At 41.5% G+C, this 25,595-nt stretch overlaps 2 protein-coding genes across 2 annotated transcripts; both read right to left on the bottom strand.

The window, feature by feature from the left end:
• Positions 1-3,868: 3,868 nt before the first annotated feature.
• On the bottom strand, positions 3,869-10,944 carry LOC309668853 (carboxymethylenebutenolidase homolog; the record flags this gene model as incomplete). The annotated part of the gene is made up of 5 exons (XM_082479381.1): positions 3,869-4,048; positions 4,728-4,819; positions 5,868-6,010; positions 7,906-8,013; positions 10,730-10,944. The coding sequence occupies 5 exons, from the start codon at positions 10,942-10,944 to the stop codon at positions 3,869-3,871; spliced, it is 738 nt and encodes a 245-aa protein (XP_082335507.1).
• An 8,654-nt stretch (positions 10,945-19,598) lies between these two features.
• Positions 19,599-24,951, bottom strand: LOC309669244 (carboxymethylenebutenolidase homolog; the record flags this gene model as incomplete). The annotated part of the gene is made up of 5 exons (XM_082479853.1): positions 24,687-24,951; positions 23,944-24,051; positions 21,935-22,077; positions 21,441-21,532; positions 19,599-19,778 (listed from the first exon to the last, which is right to left on the bottom strand). Exons 1-5 carry the CDS (start codon positions 24,890-24,892, stop codon positions 19,599-19,601), a joined length of 729 nt encoding a protein of 242 aa, XP_082335979.1. The 5' UTR covers positions 24,893-24,951.
• Between the last annotated feature and the right edge of the window lie 644 nt (positions 24,952-25,595).

Genomic DNA, 25,595 nt, shown 5'->3' with positions numbered 1-25,595 from the left:
CCAAATATACTCACAGAGAGAAATGGGAAAAAGCAGATTACTGAACAGTCCCTGAATTAGTGTGAGTTACATAGTTGTGGCACTAAAGGGACAGCCTTAGGAAAAAAAAGCAAAACAAAACAAAAAAAAACCAAAACAATCAACCAGCCCTACAGCCAGGAGATTTGCACAGATTACCAGGGACTGAGGTGTTCTGGATTTGCAGACTTTAAAACTGAGAATATCCCAAGCAGTATTAGCAGCGCTATGGTTGCAGATCTTGGGAGATTTCATTTTCACAGGTCAATTCAAGACATGCTGTATCTTAATTGAAAGCTGTGTTAACTCTGGGCACACATTTATACTAATCCTCTGCTTTTTTTTTTTTTTTTTTTAAATAAGCCACACCCACCCATAGGTGTTTTTTTCCCCATATCTACTCTCACATATAGGACTTCTAATTTAAAATAAGTCTCCCAGGAAAAGCCGTAGAAGTTTAAAAAAAGAAAACAAACAAACACACAAAAAAAACATCAAAACTCAGACATACCCGTAGCACAGCAAGACCGCAGAGGCAAGTCACAAGAGCTCAGCGTGGACGGTTACCACCGAACGTGATCCCAAAAGAAAGTGCTAACTCATAAAACGAGAGGGGTGAGTGAGTGCAGGGATCAGGTTTCTTCAAATAAGAGTTACATAAGTAGCTGCCTTTATCTTTGCGTATCGCAGAGTCACAAAATTTCAAAAGCCTCTTTTTAAAGCCTCTGGTTTTTTTATTGCTTGTGTCAGCAGGGTGTGCTACCGCGAGGAGTCCTGCTTCCTGCTACAGCGGAGCACCAAACCTTCTTAAATCACACAAAATGGTATTAAGCATTGGAGGTCTTTTCCTTTCAGCTTGGGAAACATGTTGACTTAGCAGAGCAATTCATTTAGGCAAAACGTGGGTTTTTTTTTTTTAAGGGTGTTTGTTTTTAAAGGTGGGGGTTGTATCACTTTTAAACAGTACATCGGCATTATTATTTCCTTAGACTATTCATCCATTGGTAAAAGACATATCTAAAGTCATCAGCAGGGTGAGGCAGTGAAGTAGAGACATCGTTTCGAAGCTCTATGTACAGCAAAGCTTATATAGCGTAGGAAAAATATTTCCTCTTTCAGAGTGAAAATAAGTAACGTGTAAAAAGGTAACAGTTTTGTAGATGGCTGTACATATCATTATAAGTGTTTAAAATGCTGATACATTTTTATGCTATCACAGGACACTGTATACTTTTTTTTTCCTTTAGAATTAAAGTGACTGCCTGATCCTTGTATCCCTCCCATTGTCCTGATCTTCTTTCTATTGGATTATTTGGATTATTCTTTAAGGAACTTTATCTAGGGATATAAGCAATCTGAAATTCACTGTTTCCTCAGAGGCACATCTAAAAAGTAGCACTAAATGTACGTGTCAGTCTACCATGTTTTTGCCGTGGGAAAGCAACCAGCCTTACAATTTAGTCCTCATATATAAGCTGTTTTCCCATATTCTATATAACTTTGTAAATGTTATTTATTTACAGTTCCTAAAATTAAGTCAAACGAAAGAAAACCTACCAAAGGATTCCAGAGTGAAGTCATAAGGTTCAAAACCCAACCCTCTTGTTTTGGTTTGGTTTTTTTGGCTTTTCACACTTGTATACTACAAACAACAAATTATAGCACATGGGGAGCTTAGCTACTCCATAGCAACTTCAAAGAACAGGAGTGAAATAACTGCAAGAAAAGTTGGCAACTCAAATCATTCCTAGAAAAGAGAAATGACAGCAACGCCTGCAGAACCTTCTCTCCACCGGAGCTGCTTAACCACACTCCCACTCCCTCAGTTACTGTAATGTGGCTCCAGAAATTCTTCTTTATACATAAGGCTATTCCCACTTACCTTAATATTAACATTAAACTTTAGAAATTAAATATCTTATAATTTGATTTCCTGTTGTTTCCATGTTCCTTGCTAGGCAATCCATGCAGTTTTTTTACTTAGAAGTCAAAACTTAATTCAACACATTCATGATCTCTGTACGTGCAGGTGGTCGCACTTTGTACGGTGGACACATAGCTATTTCGGATCTCACATTTCCAGCTCTTACCCAGTGACCAACAGTTTTATCACGAAGATTTGGCTGTACTTGTAGAAACTCGTAGCTGCCCTTTCACTTCAAACAAATGCTGCATCTCGGTTTGGTTTTTTCTTTTTGCTTAGTCATGGTGTTATTGTCACAGCACTCATGCCATTTCAGTATTTATGAATGACTGCTGTTCTCTAAATGCATGACCTGATCGTCCTCTTGCACATTAGCTACCCTTCTAATGCTAATGGAACTCCATTAATGTGGAGTCATCTGGGTTTTACACTGGGGTAATTAAGGTACAATAAACTTCCAGACCTCTACCTTCTTCTCCTGGAAAAATGTGTTAATGACCTGTATCACCCAGGTAACAGCTGGATTAATACATTACATATAGGTGGCATCATATGAAAATCAACAGTTAATCAGCAGTCGCAGGCCAGAATGCTCTGACAACCCCGCCATGGGAAAAATGGAGGGCCATTAGCAGTATGTAAAGGAAGAAAACATGGATGGGAAAAAGCAAAAGAAATTAAAATCCCATTGAGAGATGGTTAATACATACTGTTGACTGTTTTCAGATGGCACACCATAATGTGTATTTCTCCGATAGTCTATCAGTTTAATTTGAGATACTGTCATTAGTAAAATTAAAACTTTCCCAAATTACATTTTATTCTCATCACATCATATAGCAGTCTTTATCAGTAGCACGGAGAAGGTGAAAAGGGACACACATTTTTTCCTTTTTCCTATAACTTTAGAAGTACCAGCACCCAGTGAAGATACTAGGCAGCTGGTTTCAAACTAACAAACACAACCAGCCTTTCTCACCATGAGGCGTAATTAAACCGTGGAAGTCGCTGTCATAGGGTGCACTCGAGGTGAGCATTACAAGCAGGTTCAAAAAGGAACTGGCAAATCCACGGGGTGTAGGTCCATCAGCGGCCATACGACACACTGCTCCAGTGGCAACATCCAGCTCAGGAACTCCCTGAACAGCTGGCTGGCAGGATGCGGAGAGAGGAAATTCCCTACAAAGCCCCTGCTGGCCACTGACGCAATCTTGAGCTGATGCAAGACGTAGATTTTTGTCATATCATCAATGGAAAAATTACGTAACAAGATACATTACGCAAAAAAAACATGTAACATTTCTGCTTTAAGCAACAACCATGGTTTGTAAGCCACACATTAAAATGCCTTATCTGCAGATTGCATTGTACTTTTGAATTCCTAAACTGACCAGGAAATCATCTATAGAGTTTCACAGGTAATCTGAGAAAGTAGTATGCCATCTGAATGACCTTAGCCACAAATTTTGAAACAAGACATGCCCATTTACATCACATCTGCATCTGGGGTACAAGTCAATAACACCTAATCTCTCAACATGAGCTTCACCAAACAATGTATTTGTGTCCCTAAAATTTGGGCTTGTGATTTATGCAGAACTTAGATGAACAGTGGCCATAATACACAAATAGATTAATTTAACATTAGTCTAACTTATGTCAAGCATTAAGATAAACCTCGAGGAACTGAAGAATATTTCACCACATGCTAAAACAAGACACTGCTAGGCGATACCTGAGACCTTCAAAAGAACATAATATGAAAGTATCAATTAGAATCTACTGACAAAAAACATCTAAAATATTGTTTGCTTTTTGACTTAATTTCTATTTCAATAAACTCTCCCCCCAATTTCTAATATGTGTTATCAGAAATCTCCAGTGTATTACAAAACTGTGTTGCAAATTAAGTTGCTTGTTCTTCTATTAAATGTATTTATTCAGCCAGTTGAGCATATCCTTTCTTCCCTCTTCAATATAAGTTTTATCCTGAGGATTGATATCTTCTCTTCTGCGATGTACAAAACCATGAGTTTGTCCAGGATAAATTTTAACTTCATAATTGACCTTACAATTTTTCTTTAGCTTCTGCTCCAGCAGGGTGACCTGTAATATAAAGCATAGGAGTACCTATTTTAATGTAGCCATATACCATGCTGCCACTCCTCATCTTATTCAGAATTGAACTCCCTAATTTATGATTCAGGCTAGACACTAATAACCAAGCTCCATATGGGCAAACCAAAAAGTAAAATTATATAAAGAAAAAACACCTTTGCAGTAAGAGTCTAGAAAATTTGTGAAAATATAAAGGCAAGTCCAACAATCCGCAAAGATATGGATATAATAAAAGTATTTCCTACATTTGAAATATGCGACAATGCTAAATACACTACAACTGAACAAAAAGCTTCTAACAGACACCTATGGATGCAATTTGGCATATCCTACAGGGCTTATGGGTTCCTAGGACTGACAGAAAACAAAGCCATACAGCAAAGTATAGGACCAGAGTAGAATACTCCAAAACAGGAATGTGATTTCGATAAAACTTTGTTATTTGGGTTAATAGCCATACTTTTACAAAAGAGAGAGACTTAAGAAAAAAATAGCATATCTAGCTTTCATTCTTTGCCTAGGTTACATTAGCCTTTCTATGTCTAGATCCATTTTTTGGCTTATTTTTTGACCTTCAAGCACTATTATGAGGCTGAATTTTGACTCCCAATTCAGGATGGAAATTTAAACATGCACAAATGGAAGAAGATGGACGTTATTAGCATACTTGATGAAGGGGGATGAACTCATCCTTTTCAGCAAAAATGAAAAACGTAGGGTTCAGGAGATTGGATATATCATCAGAATCCTTGATTAATCCTAAAAAGATAAAAAAAAAAAATACTTCAATTGACTTTTAAGGTGAAATCCAGATTCAAATACAGCACTCTGCTACTGTAGTGAAAAATGTTCATGTCTCAAACTATATGTAATGATATATATATTTTTTACTTTCAAGCTACTGTAACCAAGACTCCTAGAAGAATACCCTCCAAGATTAAAACTCTATTTAAGCCAGTTTCTTAAGATGAAGACTGAATATCTGAACTAGTAAGACTTGAAAGATGCATTCTCTGCATATCAGCTTGAGTTCATTTGAACTGACTGGGAAAGTCAACACTTCAGTAAGTAAACCAAAATTTACATTCTGAGAACATTAGCAAAGGGCAGCTTACCTATCCCAGCTTCTTGAGCAGGGCATAAAAGGAAAGCTGCTGTTAAAATAACCACAATCTAACTTTACAGAGTAGCTAGATCAAAAATAACACTCTCTGCTCCTGGGTGAAGTGCTAGCTCTGCAGCATGCGGAGCAGCAGTAAACAGGAAAAGGGAGCTAAATCGGGAAGGTGACCGAAGGACATGTCTGTCTGTCCAGACCTGAAATAAACACGTGGCTGCTATGACCCATTCTGAAACTAGGAATAAATATCCACAACACCATCTTCTTTGCATAATATCTTTCCTACTCAGCTGAAAATAGAATAGAACAGAACAGAATAGAATGGAATATTTCAGTTGGAAGGGACCTACAACGATCATCTAGTCCAACTGCCTGATCACTTCAGGACTGACCAAAAGTTAAAGCATGTTGTTAAGGGCACTGTCCAAATGCCTCTTAAACACTGACAGGCTTGGGGCATCGACCTCCTCTCTAGGAAGCCTGTTCCAGGGTGTGACCACCCTCTTGGTAAAGAAATGCTTCCTAATGTCCAGTTTAAACCTCCCCTGGCACAGCTTTGAACCATTCCCACTCAAAATAGGTCTTCATCAGCTGACAGCCTGATTTGAAGAAATAATGCTAGACCAAGTACATAACCTACACATATGCGTGTGTACCTGCTTATATTATGTCTTTGTATTTACCTACCATAAAGAGATATCCCAGCCTTCAATTCTGGGTATGTCATCATCAGGTGATGTACAGCAACACCACCCCAGCAAAAACCAACAACCCCTAATTTCTTTGCACCACACTGTTCCTTTAGATATTTCAGGACAGCATCAGCTTCTCTGGAACATATAAGCAAATGTAAATTAAGCACCCATAGTAAAACCAGTATTTGAAGATATGAAAAGAAAATGTAGAGATGCATGTAAGTGTCCCCATATCATGCTGCTACTGTATTTTCTTTCACATCTTTTAAATGAATCGCTATTTCAGACACCTATTAGGAGTTGATAATCTGAAATCACCAGAAACAGGAAAAAAAGAGAACTGAATGGAATTAAATAAAATGCAGCACAAATAACATACATCGAAGGAAACCTAAAGAGACGGAAAGTAGATGATTGATTAAACATCTACCTAAGAGTTTAAAAAGCTTAAAATTCTCTGCAAAGCTGGATGAATTTTTGCTTTGTAAATGTTGATAGAAAAAGTAATAAAAACCTCTCTAGGAAATACTATTCATGAGACAGTAAAAATGCTGACAATAACTGTAAATTAGCATCTGAGATATTTGCTGCAGGAAAGTCAATGTAACAAACATGGTAGATGTTTTCAGAATTTACAATGTAGCTTGACATACACCTTGCCCCAGTGCGGTATTCTGGAAACACCTATTTACCCCTGCAGCAGGTGTCACCATGCAGAGGCAGTAAAGAGAAAGTATTGCTGGGAGAGACGTAACAAAGTCCTTTATATCACCTCAAGACTATATTTCCAGCCCCAGTTCCTTGCCCCCTGGGGCACACAAGCTATATACGCCATCGATACACCAGCTTTGCAAATACCACATTATTTGCCAACACACAAGCACACACAGAAGCAAATTAAGTGCCAAAAATATTCTTTCTTCACTGGAGCTGACATTTAAAACATGTGAATCGCCTGTAAGAAATGCCAGGCAGAGCCCAACCCTTCCTTCCCATCGCAGCAGAAAGGGGACAGATCCCAAACTAAAAAGTTTCCACGACAACTGAACCCTCTGAGACAGAAGCTCTCTGTAAATGATTCAGTCACATGTCCCATAACCTTCTCACCAAATACCTAAGCCCAGCAACCTTCAACATAGCTATTACCAACAGTCCAAGAAACATATTTGCTCTCCCAGGAAGTTAATTAGTTTGGTCTCTAATTGACCCCTTCTCAGTACTGATGTGACAACAGCTTCCTTCTGTTATTAAGGCAGCAGAGCACCTCTGCTAGTGACAGGTCGTCGCTGATAAATGCTTGGGCAGTGTTGCACACGAGAGAGGAAGACATCATCTCTTTAGGGCAGGACTAAAACAACAGGATACTTTACTTGCTAACATTAACAAGTTAAAATTAACCAACAGCTTAAATTCAAAGCTAACTGGAAGCCACGACAGGCCACAGATCACTGCCTGAGCTCTGTTCCTCAAGGACTGCTTCACACGTGAAGCACTAGCTTCTGTTTCTCAATGGTCCCTACTCACAGTTCTTCACTGAGGACATGAGGGTCGTTTATCATACAAACAGCCAAATGGCTGCAGGGCACTATCCCTACACCAGGATTTAGAGGCCAGAAGATTATAGCCCAAGTTACAGAGAAAAAAAAAAACCCTTGGCTTGGCAGAGGACCTTTGTAGCAGCCTGGGTTCAACAGCCCAATATACCTGGTCTACAAACAGTAGCAAAACCATTTCAGTGAACAGCAGCAGTTGGTACTTGCCATTATTAGACTCCATTATTAGAAGGAAATTATGAGTTAAGGTAACCAAAAGACATTCTAATATAACTGGGCTGAACTCTGTTCAAGGCAAAATAAAAGGTCACTGGTTCCATCCACTTCTAAAGAGTGATTAGAAAAGGCCACCAGGCCACCTTTGCTGGTAGATTAGTTGCATTCAATCTCAAGGGAAAAAAAAAAAGGGGGGGGGGGAGGGGGGAGCAGTATCTGACAGAAGCAGACAATGTGATATCCAGCTCCCTGACATCTTACTTGTTTATTTTCCTGGCATCTCGAGTTTTCAGCCAATCATCAAACTTGGACCAGTCATCAGAAGGCTTCCAAGCTTCCCTTCCTGCGAAAAAGTCTGGGCAGATGGCTCTGCACACAGAGACACACACACACAACAAAATAAAAATGAATTAACTAATCAAACACTGAGATTTTTTTGGCCCTTCATATCATGGAAAGTTTCTATCCAGCCATAATTTTGGTTTGATTCTTTTTTCCTGAGAAAGTAATGCTTGTAAACACCATTGATAACTATTCTACAGATGCCTATGAGATTCAGAAAACATTTATAGGTATCTAATATAGCTTTTGTCCAATGACTAAACCACGTAAGACTTTGTGATACAAATCTGGAAAATACAAATATTTTTATCCCTAGTATTTTACCTGTTTTGAGTACATAATTTGAAACTATACATAGTAAACCATTAGATTATCTTGTAAAGGGTGATCAAACTTGGTCCTGCTTACAACAATTTTAGAACTTGCATAAAACATAATACCATTTAACATAAATCCATCATTAATGTGTTCCATTTAAATAAAGACAATTACATAAAATAGTTATTTACTACCGAGCACATCATGAGGTTTACTTATGAGCTAGAAAAAAAACCAAACATGTGACAGACTGAGGTCAAGAAAGAACAAGTGAAGGCAAAACATGTGAGAAGAAAGGGAAGAGTGTTTTACTGCGGATATCATTTGGTGACTAGAGAAAGGGAAGTACAGTAAGAGCCCACTCAGTACTAAAGAGTTCCTTCATCACAGGGGTCCCCAGACCCTGGCTCAGGATGACCTTGGCTGAAACATGTTGCATGACCAGCAGCAGAGTTGTGATGGTGCAGTCACTAGTGGATTATACAGTCTCCTCATGAAGGAGGGAACAAGCATGGAGTCTGGAAGCTGCCATTACTAGGTCACCCCCAGATGCTGCTGTGTGTTCTCCGAGCCCAGCCCACAGGGAAGCAATGGGATCCCTGGGAAGCCGCTATCATCTTTCACTTATTAATTGCCTTTGGCTCTCTCCCTTCTCAGACACGCAGCATCTACCTCAAAGATCACGGCGAAATGACTGGATCAGTTTGACCTAGAGCAGACCAAAGTATCTTGTAAGCATTTTGTTTTTTCCTGTGTTCGATCATTTCTGTTAAAAAAAAAACAGTGACATCCACAGCATACTTGTGTTTGGAAAGGTATGGGCAAAATTGCACAGCCTTTGGATAAGTACCTGCCAGAAAGGCCACACATTGCTTTGAAAGTGAACCTTCCCCAATCCACATAGAACAGGTTCTTCTCTACTCAAACTAGCTTTGTAAGACCCTACAAGCCATCAGTCTTAATGCGGTCTCTGAAACACAGCCCTAATAGCTCCTCATCCCATAGGAAAAAATCCAGCACTAGGAAAAAATCCAGCTATTTTCCTCTCAATAAACATTGGTGCACCACTTCAGCAGCATCTTGAAGCAATCAGGGAAGACACACACAGGCTCTCTTCATTCAGACACTGCTACCTGAGAACTCTCAGGTCTCCTCCTGCCTAGAGCAATGGAAACACCAGCCGCCTTCTCTTGACCACTGCAATACTAGCAGTATGTGAAGCGTGAAGGTGAAGGGAAAGTAGGTATTACAAAAAGAAGCATGACATGACATGAATCACGGGGAAAAGTTACAGGAAGTAAGGTAGCGTGGAGAAATACCAATTCATCAGACACTGGGTACTTTTGACTGAGCAGACTCTCACTGTAATCAGGAAGCACACTGTCACACTAGAGATTTGTCAGGATCCTGCAGAGCATGAAAGGTGTATGTCCAGTCTCATGTTGAGAATGATTGCATTTGGTCATAAGACAAACATACTTCCAATTATGAAGCAGAACAGGGGAAGTCCAGCCCTCAGGAAAGACAGTAGCAAGGAGCAGACTATAGACCAATTCATTGTTCCAGGATTATAAGAAAACCCTAATCCTCACAGAGTGCCTTTCTCTCCCAGAGACTTAGAGCTCCTTTCAGCTCCACAGACAGATCTCATCCACATGGCAGCTGTCTGCTGACATCTGACTTCCCTCACGCTCCACAGGCTGAGAGCATTAAAGACACCATCTCTCAAAACTAGATCTCTACAGAATTAGGTAGAGGTTTGATTTTTGGAACTGCTGGCCAGTCCCAACCCTATATGAATGTTTGCAATGTATAGTGCAAATGGAGTACCCTACAGCATATCTAGTTATTGCAAGATGTTGCTGCATTTTGGAATTTAACTGCTGTAGGGCACCCGAGTGTGAAAGATTTGCAAAGTGTGTGGGGGGGGGAATTGTATTTGATCCCCCATGTGTGCATATGAATCATTCATATGCACGTATTCATTGTCATATTCAAAATATGACATTCATTCATATTTCTGCTGATGACAATTTTTTAAAACCCCATCATATAATTTATCTTGAATGACTGTTTATTTTAAAAAGACTTCTAAAAACAGAATACACATTTCTGTTTCAGAACACACAATTTTTTAAAGCCATCTCACATTGCCGGGAAAATTATCAGAATCACTTTTTACTGTGCCGTGTTTTCAATATTCTATGCGTTCTAAGTATGCAGTCACTTCTGTAAACAGCAAAGTATGAAGGAAGCATGCTGTACTCTGCAACATTTCACAGCGATGTTCCTTTGTGGTTTTGTATTATGGAAATATATCACTTAAACCTCCCCAGTAACAGTCTCCTCTCATGTATGGCAAAAACTGTTCCAACGTAAGACTAGAAATCATAAAGAGTGTGATTTCTTGGAGAAGATTTCTTACATGTATCCATTAGCTGCAAGCATATCAGCCATGTTTCTGGTGTTTGGGAGTTGCCATCCAAATATATCATGAATCACAATCACAGCTTTGTCTGTGCTGGCAGGTGGTTTGCAAACATACGCTTTGATGTGCTCAACTTGTACTTCCTGCCCATGGCCCTCATAGTCAAACCTGTCTCCAATGCCACATGGGCAGGGCCTCGATTCGTTAGCCATCTAGGAATCTGCAGGAAAGCAAAAAGGACAAACAGTAATATAATTTATTTTCAGTAACAACTTCATGCAGCCCCCACAGACCCCTCCAGACACCTAGTAATACCCATGTGACACTGCAAGGTTAGAAGTGAAAGCTCCAGGTGTTTATTGTAATCAGGCTCTTGACACCAGCCCTCTCTGGTTAACATAAATATTCATAAATTCCAGATCAGTCAGCATAACCCAGGAGTGCAGTAAGGCCAGGAAAGGTCTTATGTCAGTCCACCATTTCTACCTTTGTGCCTGGAGCAATCCATCATGTGATAACTACATTCCCCTATGATGTCCCCACACACTCTGCTTCATAACCATTCCTCTCATGTGGTCTTACAGCTCCTCCTCACAGACTGGCACCTGGTAACCGCTTGCTGTTACTCCTGTGAGACCCCACTGTCAGCATGCTGCTTTTCTGACTATTTTTTCCCTTCAGGTTTTCATTGTGCATGTCCCTTTTCCCTTTCTCCATAGGGAATCCAAGGCTGTTGCTGCTGCTGCCTACATGCACTTTGCTGGTCCCCTGTATCCCCTACTGCACACAGTCCTTTCCCAGGGAACTCATCATTAACTGGCATCTCTAAAAGTTCTAATAAATCAACTCAGAGAAGGTAAACCAGCAGAGGGTTTTCTCTGAGAGTTACACACTATGTAGTCTTATCTGAGAGTGGTCAGAAGAACGCAGAGACATACACCAGTGTTGTGCATATAACATATCCTCATACATCACAGATACGTTAACTTCTCTAGAGGCATATATTTTAAAGGACAAACTGGACACTACTCTATTTTTCCTCAAGTGAGGAAAGGTTTCCAAAGAGTTTATGACCTAAGAGGTCTTCTCAGAAGAATCCCTCAAGCTCAGTTTAATTTCTTGTTCCTTTCAACTGGAGATATGCCACTGGAGCACCTTTTTCAACCCAACTAACTTTTGGTGTCCCCTACTCTTCCCCCTCCACCAAGCAGTAGGTGGTCACACACAGACCCTTTTTTCTACCCTAGTCTGAGAAGTTGTTTAGCCTAGCTCCGCCATCACTCTTAACTGATCAAAATGGCACTGTTTGCTTATTAACAAGAGTTAGTCTCTCTTCCCATGTAAGTACATGCACTGGAATGATATTCCTCGGTCTGGCTGGTCTCCTTATTAAAATGAAATGCAGCATTGCACTCTTCAATGCCTAACTATTTTTTGTTAGGACTATATCTTAGCCATTTATCACCTTCTAGATTTTCTAACTAATTCAAACAGATGTCAAATAACACCTTTGATACACTTCCAATACTCCGTCCCCTCTTCAATTTATCTGTTACAAATGTGTGTAACATGGTAAATGGTATTAGAAGCAAAACAAGAAAACACAGTGAACAACAAAACAAATTACTCCAAATCATGCCTCTTTCCACCAGTTATGCTCTTTCCACCAGTTATGCTCTTTCCACAGGACAACATGCTTTGGGGTTATCCATGGAGAGATTCCCAGCACTGAGAACTGGCCCCCTTTAAGGACATCTCTCAACAGTGCCTTTTTTGAACAAAGCTCATCTTCTGACCTTCTGCAATCAATCACCATGTAAGATGCAGCTGGAGTTTAACTTGCCAGTTAGACTGACCGCAGCTTTGCCAGCTGGACCACCTCTCCTATCAGACAGGCTGAGAGAGTTGGGGTTGTTTATCCTGGAGAAGAGAAGGCTCCAGGGACACCTTATGGCAGCCTTCCAGTACCTAAACGGGGCCTACAGGAGAGCCGGGGAAGGACTTTTTACAAGGGCACGTAGCGATAGGATGAGGGGGAATGGCTTCAAACTGGAAGAGGGTAGACTTAGAAATTTTTCACTTCAAGGGTGGTGAGGCACTGGAACAGGTTGCCCAGAGAAGTTGTGGAAGCTCCATCCCTGGAGGTGTTTATGGCCAGGCTGGATGGGGCTTTGAGCAACCTGGTCTAGTGGGAGGTGTCCCTGCCCATGGCAGGGGGGTTGGAACTAGATGATCTTCAAGGTCCCTTGCAACCCAAACCATTCTATGATTACAGTGAGGCAGAAGTATCTTTTCCAAATCTCAGGCAAAGCGAAGGCATGCAACTTCAAACACACTCTGTATAACTGACCAGATTTAGAACAACTCTGCTATTATCGTGCTTGCCTACTGTTCATGAGCAGTTCATCTGAACAGTAAGCTGACAAAAGTTGATTTCTATTTAAGCAAAATACTTCTTTTAAAATAAATGTTTAAAAATATATCTTAAAACACAATATATGTTTAAGTAAAAATAACAATATTGACAAGGTTTAATACACAAAACCAACATGCTGCATCAGTAATTTTTTTTAAAACATAATGACTCAAGGAATGTTTATGAATTATTCACAGAAAGGATTAAATCATCTTGTACTGCTGAGGCTATCCCTACAAATAAGCCAAAATTCACAGCATAACCTTTCTCTGAACAGAGTGAATGCTTGTTAAAAAATACTAATTAAACTGACATGGATGAATATTTTCAAAAGTACATAAGAACAGTTCACAGAAGGGTTTAATAGAATGTTGAGCAGACCATGAACAAAACACTTTTCTCTCCCCACACCCTGAAGAATTTATCTGGTACAGCTAGAATACATTTAAATAAAAATTGCAGGAAGACAGGATTTTAAAAGTTGCTTATTAACTGAATTCCAATTTTCACCTACATGTAATTCAATCACCACAATTTTAATGAGCAGAAGGTTATTAGTTTAGCAATCTGATTGTATTTGCTGTTTAGATCAGCTCTTTGCACTTGTAGGTGAGACCAACTCTTTGTACTTGTTAAACTTCAAATGGAATACAGTTCAAACTTGCCTACAGCTGAGACACATAAGAAGACTTTTAACATATCAACTACTCAGGTTTGATCTCCACCTAATAAATCAGATGCATTGCCATCTCTTTTGGCTTTTCTTTCAAAGTTTTATGAAGTGTGAATTTCATCATGACTTTAAAATGCTGCATGTCTTGCCTTTTTTTCAAAAAGCTATTCATTATACTTTACAGTCTCACAGTTTTAGACACTTTGTCACATTTTATCGAGCCCACACACAACAGATCTGGCATTTCCACTGCCCTGATTTACCCTTCCCGGTTTCAAGATTTAGGCTATCACATAACCCCCCTTTATAAAATGAAACCAAATAATAAAACAATTTTGGGAAGACCCAGTTTAGGCAGAGAGTCCAATCTGTGAACTTCTAATATTGCAGCCATAGCACAACAGCACCTGTGCTATTCTCCCACCCACAGTGGTGAGCTTGGGGCTACAGCATCAACACAGAAATAGGTAACAAGACTCAAAATATCCCTAGTTTGAAACACTCCTGTGCTTTCTCTTTCATCCCTCTATGTATTCTTCCCATTGCTCAGAAACACCTCATCAGCCCTTTTCCTGCTTCCTCTATGGCATGTCAAGGTAGCAACTCCCTGCCTTCTCATCCAGCAAGCTCTGATCCTCAAGTGATAGGACTGCAAGACACAAAACTGGAAAAAATGGTCTCTACGAGAGTCTATACTGTAACAGAAGCTTCTCCTACCTTTAATAAGCACTGGTGATGCTTGGATGGCAGAAGTTCAGATTTACTAGTTGCTATTCTTTGAATGCTACTTCTTCGATGATGTATATTTGGGTTGCTTAAGGTGCGTCCCGTCTCAATTAAGTTTTAGTTTGCTGAGTCATTTTAATGTGATTTTGCACTATTTGGCTAATCAGGTTTAAATAACAGAGAATTGCAAGGAGATTAACTCAGCATTTTGAAACTAATACTGTTTGTCACGGTTAAAATTCCCTTAAGCAGCTCAGTATACCTCTATTTACATTTGTTTGTATGAGAAAAAAGACCTTACTCATGATGAGCAAGCATAAACAGAATACCATCAGGGTACAATTCAAATCATGCTTCTTCCAACTCATTGGCTTATCAAGTTTTAATGATATCCCAAGGCAATCTGACTTTGCTGTGTACAGGAGATAAACCGATAAACATTCAGTAGTGCAAAATAAAATGCAGGGTGTGACGATGTTGTATCACAACGAGGACTGCCTCTGAAGAACTGGAGACTCCTAAGGAGGAGGTGACATTCCACCTCTTATCAGAATGCAGCAGTCTAGAGTGCTTTGCTGCATGCAGAGACAATGTTCAGCAGGTTTGCTCACTACAGCTTCCCACTTACTAGGAAGCCAAGTTTTCTCCGACAGTGGTGTACCATTACTGCAGGATTTGTCAGGGAACATCCAGGGTGTTGATTATTGCAATTAGAGCCAAACCTCTTTAAAAGCCTTCTTCATAACAATGAAGGAGAGGGGCCCCATCTTGTGGACATTTCCTGGAGAGAGGACGGCTGTGAAGCTGTTAAACATAGTGGTTTTAGTGCAGTACTGAAAAGCTAGCTACAATAGCGATCTGCATCAGATCTCGCCTAAACAAGAGTTATGTCTGGGCTGAGCAGCTAAGGGTTATGTGCAGAAAACACCTCCTTTCTTCCTCCCGAGGCAAACCATCCTCCCCTTTCCACAGTTGTGAGGAATCCTGCCTCGATATGGCTTTTAAAGACCTGGAGGAAAGTTTACACGGTGCCTGCAAACTCCTCACCTGCGCATTGAGGAAGGGGGACAAGGGCAGAGGTGAATGAACAGGGATGAAGTCATGGCATCCACCACCACTAACAACTTGGTCGACCAACCAAGCCTGGGGACAATTAATTTATCAGGGGCCCCAGAAGCTATGGCATCTATGGCCATGTGCTGTGAACGGCAGGAGAGCCTGGATCCCCAGTGTGGCTGGAGACACCCTGGGCCAGCATTGACGACACAGGGCTCAGCGCATTTGGAGAATACAGGCAGGCTTTCACGCCTCTTCTGTAAAAGCTGTATACACAACCTGCAGCTGTGTCCCACGCGTGCTATCCCATAGCTACAACAACCAGCTTGCTAGCTTCATCTAAGGAATTGCTATTGAATGCTTATTTTTAAGAAGTTGCGTAGTACTTGGGAAAACAAACAGGAGAAAGCTGTTGTGTGTGCAACGCATGTTTCTAGCCCACTTCAAACAGTTTTTTAACACCACCAACCCAACTGGCATTTTACAGTTCAGGAGAAGCTACAGCAGACACTGCTTTCCCAGCTCACTCAAATTTGTATTTTCCTGATTAGCAAAAGCTATATTATGCTCACTGCTTGTCTCCTACAAAAAAGGCGTTATGTGTGGCCTTGCCTCCCCAAACCCACAATTCTCGGGGTATTTTTCTGAGGTGATGAAGGCGCACAGGGACAAGGGCCTGGAGCTCTCCTTGGGGTACATGGGAATGCGGCAGGATCAGAACCTGGATGTTCGGCTACACAAGACACAGCCAGTGACCTGGAGACCCGGTCCCCCACCTGGGGACATGGTCTAACACAGACCGGAGTTATCAGGCAGAAAGCACTGGGCTGACTCAGGGATTTGGGGGGTCAGAGGAAGAGGTTTGGGGTTGAAGGCGCCCATGGAAGTCACCTCGTCCAACCTCCCGCCGAAGGCCAGGACAGCTTCACCCTGAGGGCTTATGAAACCCTCCAAGGAGGGAGACTCCATCACCTCTCTCGGCAGGTCGCTCCAGACCGCGGTTGTGAAATATCCTCTCCTCAGCGCTTCCCCTAACCCCCGCTGCCTCCTCGCCTTCCCCTGCGCCCTCCTCACAGTGCCCCCTCCACCCCCCCGGCACCCCGCGAAATCAGCAGCAGCCCGGGGTCCTCTCAGCCCCCCGGCCCGGCCTGCCCCGCCCCGAATCCCCGGCCTCGCCTGGCCTCGCCCACCCGCCCCGCAGCCGCTGGCCCCCGCCCCGCTCCCGCCTCTTTCTCGCCAAGAGGGGCCCCACGCCGCGGGGTGATGCCGCCCCTGCTGGCGGCTCCCCCGCCTCTGAGGCCGATACCGTTACCAGTCGCGCCCGAGGCCCTGTCGCCGTGTGAGGGGGGCCGCGCCCGCCCAGCGCTCGGAGTGCGAAGGGCGGCGCCCGGCTGCCGGGATCCGGGGCGGGGAGGGCTGCGGGCAGCAGCCGGGGCCCGCCGGCGGGCGCAGCAGCGCCGCTGGGCGCGAAGGCGGCCTCACGTTGGCAGGAGGCGGCGGGGGCGGCTGGAGCGATCCCGGCTGGGTGGTTACTGGGGGCTCTGGGAGGCCCTCTCGGCGCTGCCGCCCCTCCGTGAGCTGCCGGAGGGGAGCGGCGGGCGCTGGGGGCAGCTGCCCCGGCCTCCTGGGGGAGAGGCGAGGCCTGCAGGAGAAACAGGTTGGGGGGGGAGATTGGTAGCACATAACCCCCAGGTCCCACCAGTACCCCTCTGAAACCTGGTCTGCAGTCGCAAAGCATGTCCAGGGAGGTACTTTAAAAAAAAAAAAAAAAAAAAAAACAACAAAAAAACCCCACACATTTTTCTTTTATCCTTCTGCCTCGGTGTCGGAGGGAATTTATGTCAGCAGCTGGGTGTGCGGAGCAGGATTGCGTGGCGGTGGAGCACAGGGCCACTGCTGCCAGCTTTGCAGGAGTGCGGCAGCCCAGCAGGAAGGTGAGCCACCGGAGACAGCCCTGTGCTCGCAACGGGGCATTTCTCTCGGCTGTAACATGATGCTTGTATTTTCCATTTCATGTTCGCATCCCAGAGGCCAACCGCATCCTGCATCAAAAGCAGCATGGTCAGCAGGTCGAGGGAGGTGATTCTGCCCCCTGCTCCCCTCTGGTCAGACCCCACCTGGAGTGCTGCATCCAGCTCTGGAGCCCCAACATAAGAACATGGACCTGTTGGAGTGGTTCCAGAGGAGGGCCGTGAAGATGATCAGAGGGCTGGAACACCTCTCCAATGAAGACAGGCTGAGAAAGTTGGTGTTGTGCAGCCTGGAGAAGAGAAAGCTCTGGGGAGACTTTATAGCAGCCTTCCAGTATCTGAAGGCTGCCTACAAGAAAGCTGGAGAGGGACTTTTTACAAGGGCGTGCAGTGATAGGACGAGGGGGAATGGCTTTAAACTGGAAGAGGGTCGATTTAGATTAGATATTAGGAAAAAAGATTTCACTACGAGGGTAGTGAGGCACTGGAACAAATTGCCCAGGGAAGCTGTGGATGCCCCATCCCTGGAGGTGTTCAAGGCCAGGCTGGATGGGGCTTTGAGCAACCTGGTCTAGTGGGAGGTGTCCCTGCCCATGGCAGGGGGGTTGGAACTCGATGATCTTTGAGGTGCCTTCCAACCTAAACCATTCTATGATTCTATGAAGTTTCATTCTAACTATTTAACATCCTCCATCACCACGTCTATATGCCATACCTCCACTGACACAGCTGCTCAGAAGGTGAAGATGGACATGCTGACCGGCCACACAGATACTGACTGGCAGACCAGATTGCTGAGCAACATGCAGTTTGTACGGTGCCTCTAACTTCGTGACTTCTCACAGCAGTATTGCTTAACTTACTCAGTCTGTTGAGTTATGCAGAAAACCGGCATATAGTTGCACTGATAGGATAGCAATGTGCAAAACTGTCAAACATCCCTGACACCAAAGAGAAAGTAATATCTATGCAGATAGCGAGCATTGATTTATGGCTACATTAACAAGGCAACAGTGTGAGAAACTGACAGATGTGGAAAATAAAAAGGGACACTGGTCCCTTAGAGAATCTCTGAGTAAACACCAGTTGCCAAGTCACTACCAAAGCAATGACATAAAAAAAAAAAATTAAAAAAAAAGTCAGCAGGTCAGCAAAACTGGAGCCAGTGCAGTAAGAATAAACAGGGATGTTTATTGTTGTTTATACGTTGTGTACTTGGGAGGAGATAAGCGTGATAAAGGGGAAGAACTTGAGAGAGGAACAGGGGATATAAGGTAAAGCAAACAATATAATCAGGAGGTGTGTGTGGGGGGGTGTACCTGTTTGTCGGCTCTGTGCATGTTTACCACAGTTTGGACAAGGACAATAAATGCACTGTTTCCACAGTGTTCATGCCTGGGTTGCTTCCACAGCCAGGAGGGACTGGTTATGTTTTTCCTTGATGTTGATGAAGGAGTACTAGAAGTGCCCTTCTTAACATTGCCAAGGGAATACCTGGAGGTTGTCAGCTAACAACATCACTCCTTAACATAGCCAAATGTTTGTTTCACACGTGGGAAATTCTGCTCAGTACAGTAGAGTATGCAATAAATGCTTTGTAGTGAATAAAATAATTGTCTGTATGCAAAGTCAGGGTATTTCCATGTTAACACCTATGACCATCAATCATCATACCAAAAATAAAGCCTGAAACTACTCAGGTAAAGTCAGGATGAGGTCATACTTGCTAGCATAGATAATGGATAAACAATATCATTACTATTGATGTCATAATGCAGAATAATGAAACAAATACAAAGCAAGATAAGTTCAAGCAACTTTTTAATGCCTAATCGCCCTTTAGTCCAACTTTGATCTCACAATCTTATGTAAATCTTGTAAAAAATAATTATTAATTATAAATTAAAATGTTCCTATTTTTGTTTGTGACAATTTTCAAAACTAGGTAGTTTTCCCTTGGCTGTTTTCTTCTCTCAGATGAAATCAAATGCTGATCTTGAAGCCTAGTGTTACTTTATGCTTTTGTCAAATAAACATTTTGATCCAGTCAATCATATCCTTTCTAGCTTCTTCAATATAAGGTTTATTGTCAGGTTTCATATCTTCTGGCTTCAGTTGTGCAAACCCATGAACTTGTCCAGGATAAACTTTAATTTTATATGCAACTCTACAGTACTGTTTCAACTTCTCCTCCAATAAGGTGATCTGTAAAAGAAAGCATTTTTCCAGTATGTTGCGGGTTTTTTCTTTTAAACTTGCCATTTCTCATATCGCTACGTCTTTGTCTTTTCTCAACTGTCACACTTGAAGCAGGTTCTGTTGCTCAGCAGATGAGAAACCCCCTCTTTGGAATATAAGACTGAAATATTTTTTAAAAGTATGGGTGAGTCTAAGAACCTCAACAGTTACTGCAAAGATGGTTTGGTAAATCTCATTGCTGTAAAGGAACAGGTGCATTTCTATTCAGAGACTTAGGTTTGTAACCTAATTTTAAGCTCTGATCTTGAGAGAACGCATTCCCTCAGTGACTCTCAGTCCAAAATATTTTGATAGGCTTAGTAACAGAGTTTAAGAAAACATGGGGATTTTTTTAGCCTACTGTATAACAAAAAGACACCACTCCACTCCTGCACAATCTTTTTGTAAGTACACACATGCTTACACACAGAGTACTAATCATATGATTATGTACCTGTGTACATTTGTAGACACACTTTTGTGCTCATTTCCATTAAAAAGTCAGAAAACAGGAGAATGAACATTTATTTTGCTCCTGCAAGCTTTATTCTACCCATTGTACAGATTAGAGACAATATTGTAATTTATTTCATGTTCACTTTCTTTTTCCCAACAGATCCATTTATTGCTCAGTGCAGAAAACAATGGATTTGAGGATTTTTGCTTTTTTAACACAGGAATTTTTCTTGCACAGTCTGCACATGTAGCTCAGAGACCAAGCTTCAGAGAAAAAGGTATGGCTTCAATGTGTAATGCACGACGGAAAAAATGTATTTATGAAAATTGTGCTCCTGGGAAAAAGACACTTTCACCATAAAAGGGGGATGGGGACTGAAGGATTTGTTTTCCTGTGCAGAAGAGACACATATTTGAGGTACAGATCAACATGCTGAATAGCACAGTTAGAAGTAAATATTGCTTGGCTTCTGCATTCCCAGAGCACACTGGCAGTTCCCCAGTTAGGCCCTACTCCTACACAACAAACTATGCTAGAGGCGGTATGTTATCCTTGTCACTGAAGAGAAAGAATTTATACACAGAAGAGGGCACCAGTTTCCTACCCATATGTTTATCCAGCCTCTCAGATAATGCTTACAATAGGGGTTCATATCAGAATACAGATGGCAGCCAGGAGTCAAGAGAGTCCACAATTTGTCATTGTCGTACTTGAAATTCACGCCCACTCTTCTGACACAGTTCGTTTTGTCTTATACTGAAATCGACTAGTCATTGCTCCACATAATCAAAAATTTCAGTTACTAGGCTGAAATTATTTTTTTGCATTTGAATGGAAAGAATTCAGTGGTTTAACTAGCTGTTGTCTCAACCATAGCAGTAGCATCCAAATTTTGAGAAATGTGGCTCATACCAGTTGCGTCTCCCTGCCCAGTTGCACTCTCTGCTTGTTCAGCCACTCAGAGACCAATGACTGGTCTTTACTGCATTTCTCACCTCAAAAAGGAAGCTTTGAATAATCTAAGCAAGACATGGGGGATGTTGAAATATAAGCAAAACAATCCAGCCTGTCTGATTTTTCATATCTGAAAATGGTTTCTAACAAGCTAGGATTTCTGTGTAGGATAAAAGAAATACGGGAAAAGGAAAATAATTTGCAGTACAACATCTTACCTGATCGTAAGAAATAGTGTGGTCTTTCTCACCAAAAATGAAAAATGTGGGATTTAGTAAATTGTATCTTTCTTCGGAGTCCCTAATTATTCCTATAATGTATTTGAGAAACAGTCTGTTAGTGACGTTAACAGTCTTTCAAGACAAATGGCAAGTTAAAAGACAAAATTTCTGTTTAGGTTTACTTATTGAATACTTCTTTTAGACAGTTTCTATTCCAATGGAGAAAAAAACATTTGGAAAATATATTTCCAATCTCCAAGTGCTAAGAAAAAGATTGGAAAATTTTTGTGCAAAACAAAACATTTTTTTCTGATTTCCACCATTCTTAAATTTTGATACCAATATAACGCATTGCTGAAATAATCATAATTAAAATCTGCAACTCACCTTTGAGTTGAGTATTTACAGAAACTGTTACAAAGCAATAACTAGACTTACAAACTACACATAGATGTGTGAGCCCATATAAATTTCCATGTGTTCTACACTACCATAGAGGGACACCCCAGCGGTTAATTGAGGATTTTTCAGCATCAAGTGATGTACTGCCATTCCACCCCAGGAAAACCCAACGATACCAATCTTCTTTGCACCGCATTGTTCCTTTAGATACTTCAAGACAACATCAGCTTCCCTAAGACATATAAACAAAAGTAAACTAAGGAATCTATTGCAGAATCAGTACTTGACAGTTTAAGAAGTAAATTAAAAGAGATACATGATTTTTTTCTGCATCTGCACCCCCAATCATCAAAACAGAGAACACTTCTAAAACACATTTCAACCCAGAGCAGTGGCTTCTGTTCTTAAACGGGAGTTAACATCTCTGATCCTAGTTTAGGGAAGTACAGGTGTAGGTACTCAAATACTTACCTGAATTGTGACCTGCTCCTCTGTTTTCAAAATAAGCAAATTTTTAATTGAATCACTTTGTCTAGGACAGCACAACTAAAGACAAGACATATCTGCAAGTAGAACAACATCTTGCATTATGGATTGTAGGAATAGATAAGCTTCACTGTGCTATCTCTGCATAGTCCACCTAGTTAGATAAAGATTTATCTTGACTGTGTCATTCCTGTTGCATGAGTTAATATTAAAATATCCTACCAAGCCCACATGCAATAATACTATACTAAAGTAGCAATTACTCAAAATTACAATGTCAGTAACTATAATGTTTAAAAAAACAGGTATTACATGAGGTATAGTGCAAAAAATATGAAAATTGTTTTTAATTGCTAACTTCTTAGGTCTCGATAGTTTTATCTTTTCATTATCTACAGAGTTTTAAATGAATTTTAAATGCAGACTGCATGCACTAATAACTATGTTTTCATATATTAGGTATATTAGTATGGTCATCATAGGTTTGACTAGGCTGACAAAAAAACAGAATGAGAGTGACATGAGGAGGAGATTGTGTCCTAGGCCTGTAGCCAGAGAGTGCGCTGTGAAAAATGGGCTCTCTCAGATTTGGTTTGTTTGCGAGGGTACTAAGTAACTCATGGGTATGTTGGATTCCTTGTGTTCTGAAGGAGCAATGGATCTGACCTTGAGGGCAGCTACCGGTGAACCCTCAAAAGACAGCACAGACATGTCCTTGAGGTCTTAATTGTTTAGGACAGTGCCCACACATCTGCTTACTCTTTGAAGTAGGAATTTTTACAGGTGTTAGTCATTTGTCTTTTCAAAAAATTTTGATCACAGCTTCTGCAACTATATGGTCAAAAGCTTTGCTGAGAGATGTTGAAGTTAGACTGTGGCCACTGGGACCTCTTGAAAGGGTCAGAAGAATACTTGTGGCGTACAAGGCGATAGCTGAGTAACTGGGTCTCACTGCCTCACTATCATCTTCTGAAGTTTTTTGGGCTGTGGTAATAGATGCTGAAGAAACAGTAATGCCTCCCATAATTGAGGGAAGCCATGTTACGGGCACTGCTAGGCTCTATAGATAGTGGGCCCTCTATTTTGCATTGAGAAAAACAGTATATTTGCTCAGATGTATCAGGTTTTGGGCAGCCTGGCAAATTTTGATCTAGTGCTGGTCAGGAGAATATAATCTGCACCTATCATTGTCTACAAGGCAGAAAGCAAGATGGGCAAGTGGCAACTGGCAGGTAACATGAGCAGCTGGGGAAGAGTTTGCCTCCTTATCTTGAGGACCTGGAGGCAGAGTCAGCACTTGTGGGTGAGAGTGCTGGGTATTTCATAGCCTGTGAAACACTGACTATGAGCCTGTGTGACCAGTATAACATAGTTAGAAAAGGGCCGAGGAAAACAAGACGGGGACAATCAGTGGAGTGACTGGCAGAGCAGATGATCCTTTCCAAATCCCGGCCAAGGCAGTGCCCAGAACCACAGAAGAACCACCCAGAATAAGCAGTTGTGTGCCTGCAGCCAGCTTGCCCTGCTATGAAGTGCCACTTTTAACATTTCATACAAATTCCCCTCGTTTTCTCAATGGTCTTTAAAGTTCAAATACAAATACGTATCTTACTTGTCTACTTTCATAGGATCATGATCTTTCATCCAGTCAGCAAAGTCAGCCCAGTGATCAGTAGTTTTCCAGGGCTCCGTCCCCTTGAAGAAGTCTGGACAGATGGTTCTGTGTGAAACACGGAATCAAATCAACTTTCACGTCCAGGTGGGGAGAATCTGTAGATGTCTAAATGTCTCCTAATGTCTTTCTACTCCAGAGTACACATCTACATGGTTACTATCTGAATCATATTCTACTCATCCTCTTCTGACAATCAGCAGAGCTAAAAATATGTGTCTTTCTATGGAAAAAACCCACCAACCTTAAAATTTCCTTAGACGTACTTAATACAAAAGTAAAGGGATTAAGCAGCCCTCCTGGTTCTGTATAAACACATATATATATCTTTGCTAATAAAAGTTAAGTAACTGTTCAAAAGGTTTGGTTCTGAAAAGCTTATACAACTTAAAGATAGATAACAACATTTATCTTTTAATCACCCACCCTGCCACATAAACACAAGCACTGGCACTTGGTGACTCTCCTTGAGGCTTTGTCCTCAGGTAGACATTTTTGATGAGTCAATTTTAGTAGCTTTGGTTGCCTCATGGGAACATTTTGTCCCTCTGCAGTTTTATTCGCTCAGACTGAAATGGTATGGTTGCCCTATGTGTATGGGAAACATCATATGCCATGCTTAGCTTTGGGCTTGGTGATCTATCAGTGCATTTAAGAGGAAGATAGGAAAGACAGTTGCTTACATGTATCCATGACCTGCAATCAAATCGACTATGTATCTAATGTCTGGGAACAGCCATCCAAATATATCATGAATCACAATCACGGCTTTGTCTGTGAAAAAAGATGGTCTACAAACATATGCCTTGATGTGCTCAATTTCTACTTCATGTCCAAGGCACCCATATCGAGATCTTTCTCCAGTATCATATAGAAAAGGATCAGCCATTTGGAAAACTAAAAAAAAGGAAAAAAAAAAAGAGAGAGCAAGAAAGTCAACACATATTAATAAAGGGCAAATGAAGGCAAATACAATCTGCAGAAAGTAGTTCAATAACTTCTGTAAATAACATTGACATCCTTTTCTGAAAGGAAAAAGTAGAAGAAAGGAAAAGCAATGTTCCAGTGCAGAAGCTCTCTTAGCCCATTATGTGTTATTAAGCTGAGAACGAAGAGAAATACCAGAAGCAAAGTTACAAAATTACAAACAACCTGCACATGTAGGTCCTGACTCTCATATCACATTTGTTTTGCTCCCATGCCACTCTGTCAGCACTGGTGTGAAGCAGTATGGCTTCAGATGTCACTCCCCAAGCATGGGGCCATCACGCGTGTCTTCATGGGGAATCCCATGAATAATTATATGAATTATGTGATGATTAAGGACCACAGCACTCAACTGCTACAGAAGAGTGTTCGGTGCTTCTGTCAATGTTGGTGCCTGCTAGCTAATCTGTGCCTTTGATAGCAGCATCACAGCTGTTCTGGGAGCCAATGTATTGGGCGCAGTTGATGAAGGACTGCAGTACCTATTTGTAAATTAGATTCCAATGCCTTGGGGCCATATGCACTTGAAAGGGTTTGCAAGAAAACAAGCAGATATGCAAACCTCATTCAAAATATGTGAGAGTATTTGGTTTTGTCCCTTCTCC

The sequence above is a fragment of the Vanellus vanellus genome (assembly GCF_965231255.1).
Source record: "Vanellus vanellus genome assembly, chromosome: 2".
Taxonomy (NCBI): Eukaryota; Metazoa; Chordata; class Aves; order Charadriiformes; family Charadriidae; genus Vanellus; species Vanellus vanellus.
This window is presented reverse-complemented; position numbering and strand designations above follow the sequence as displayed.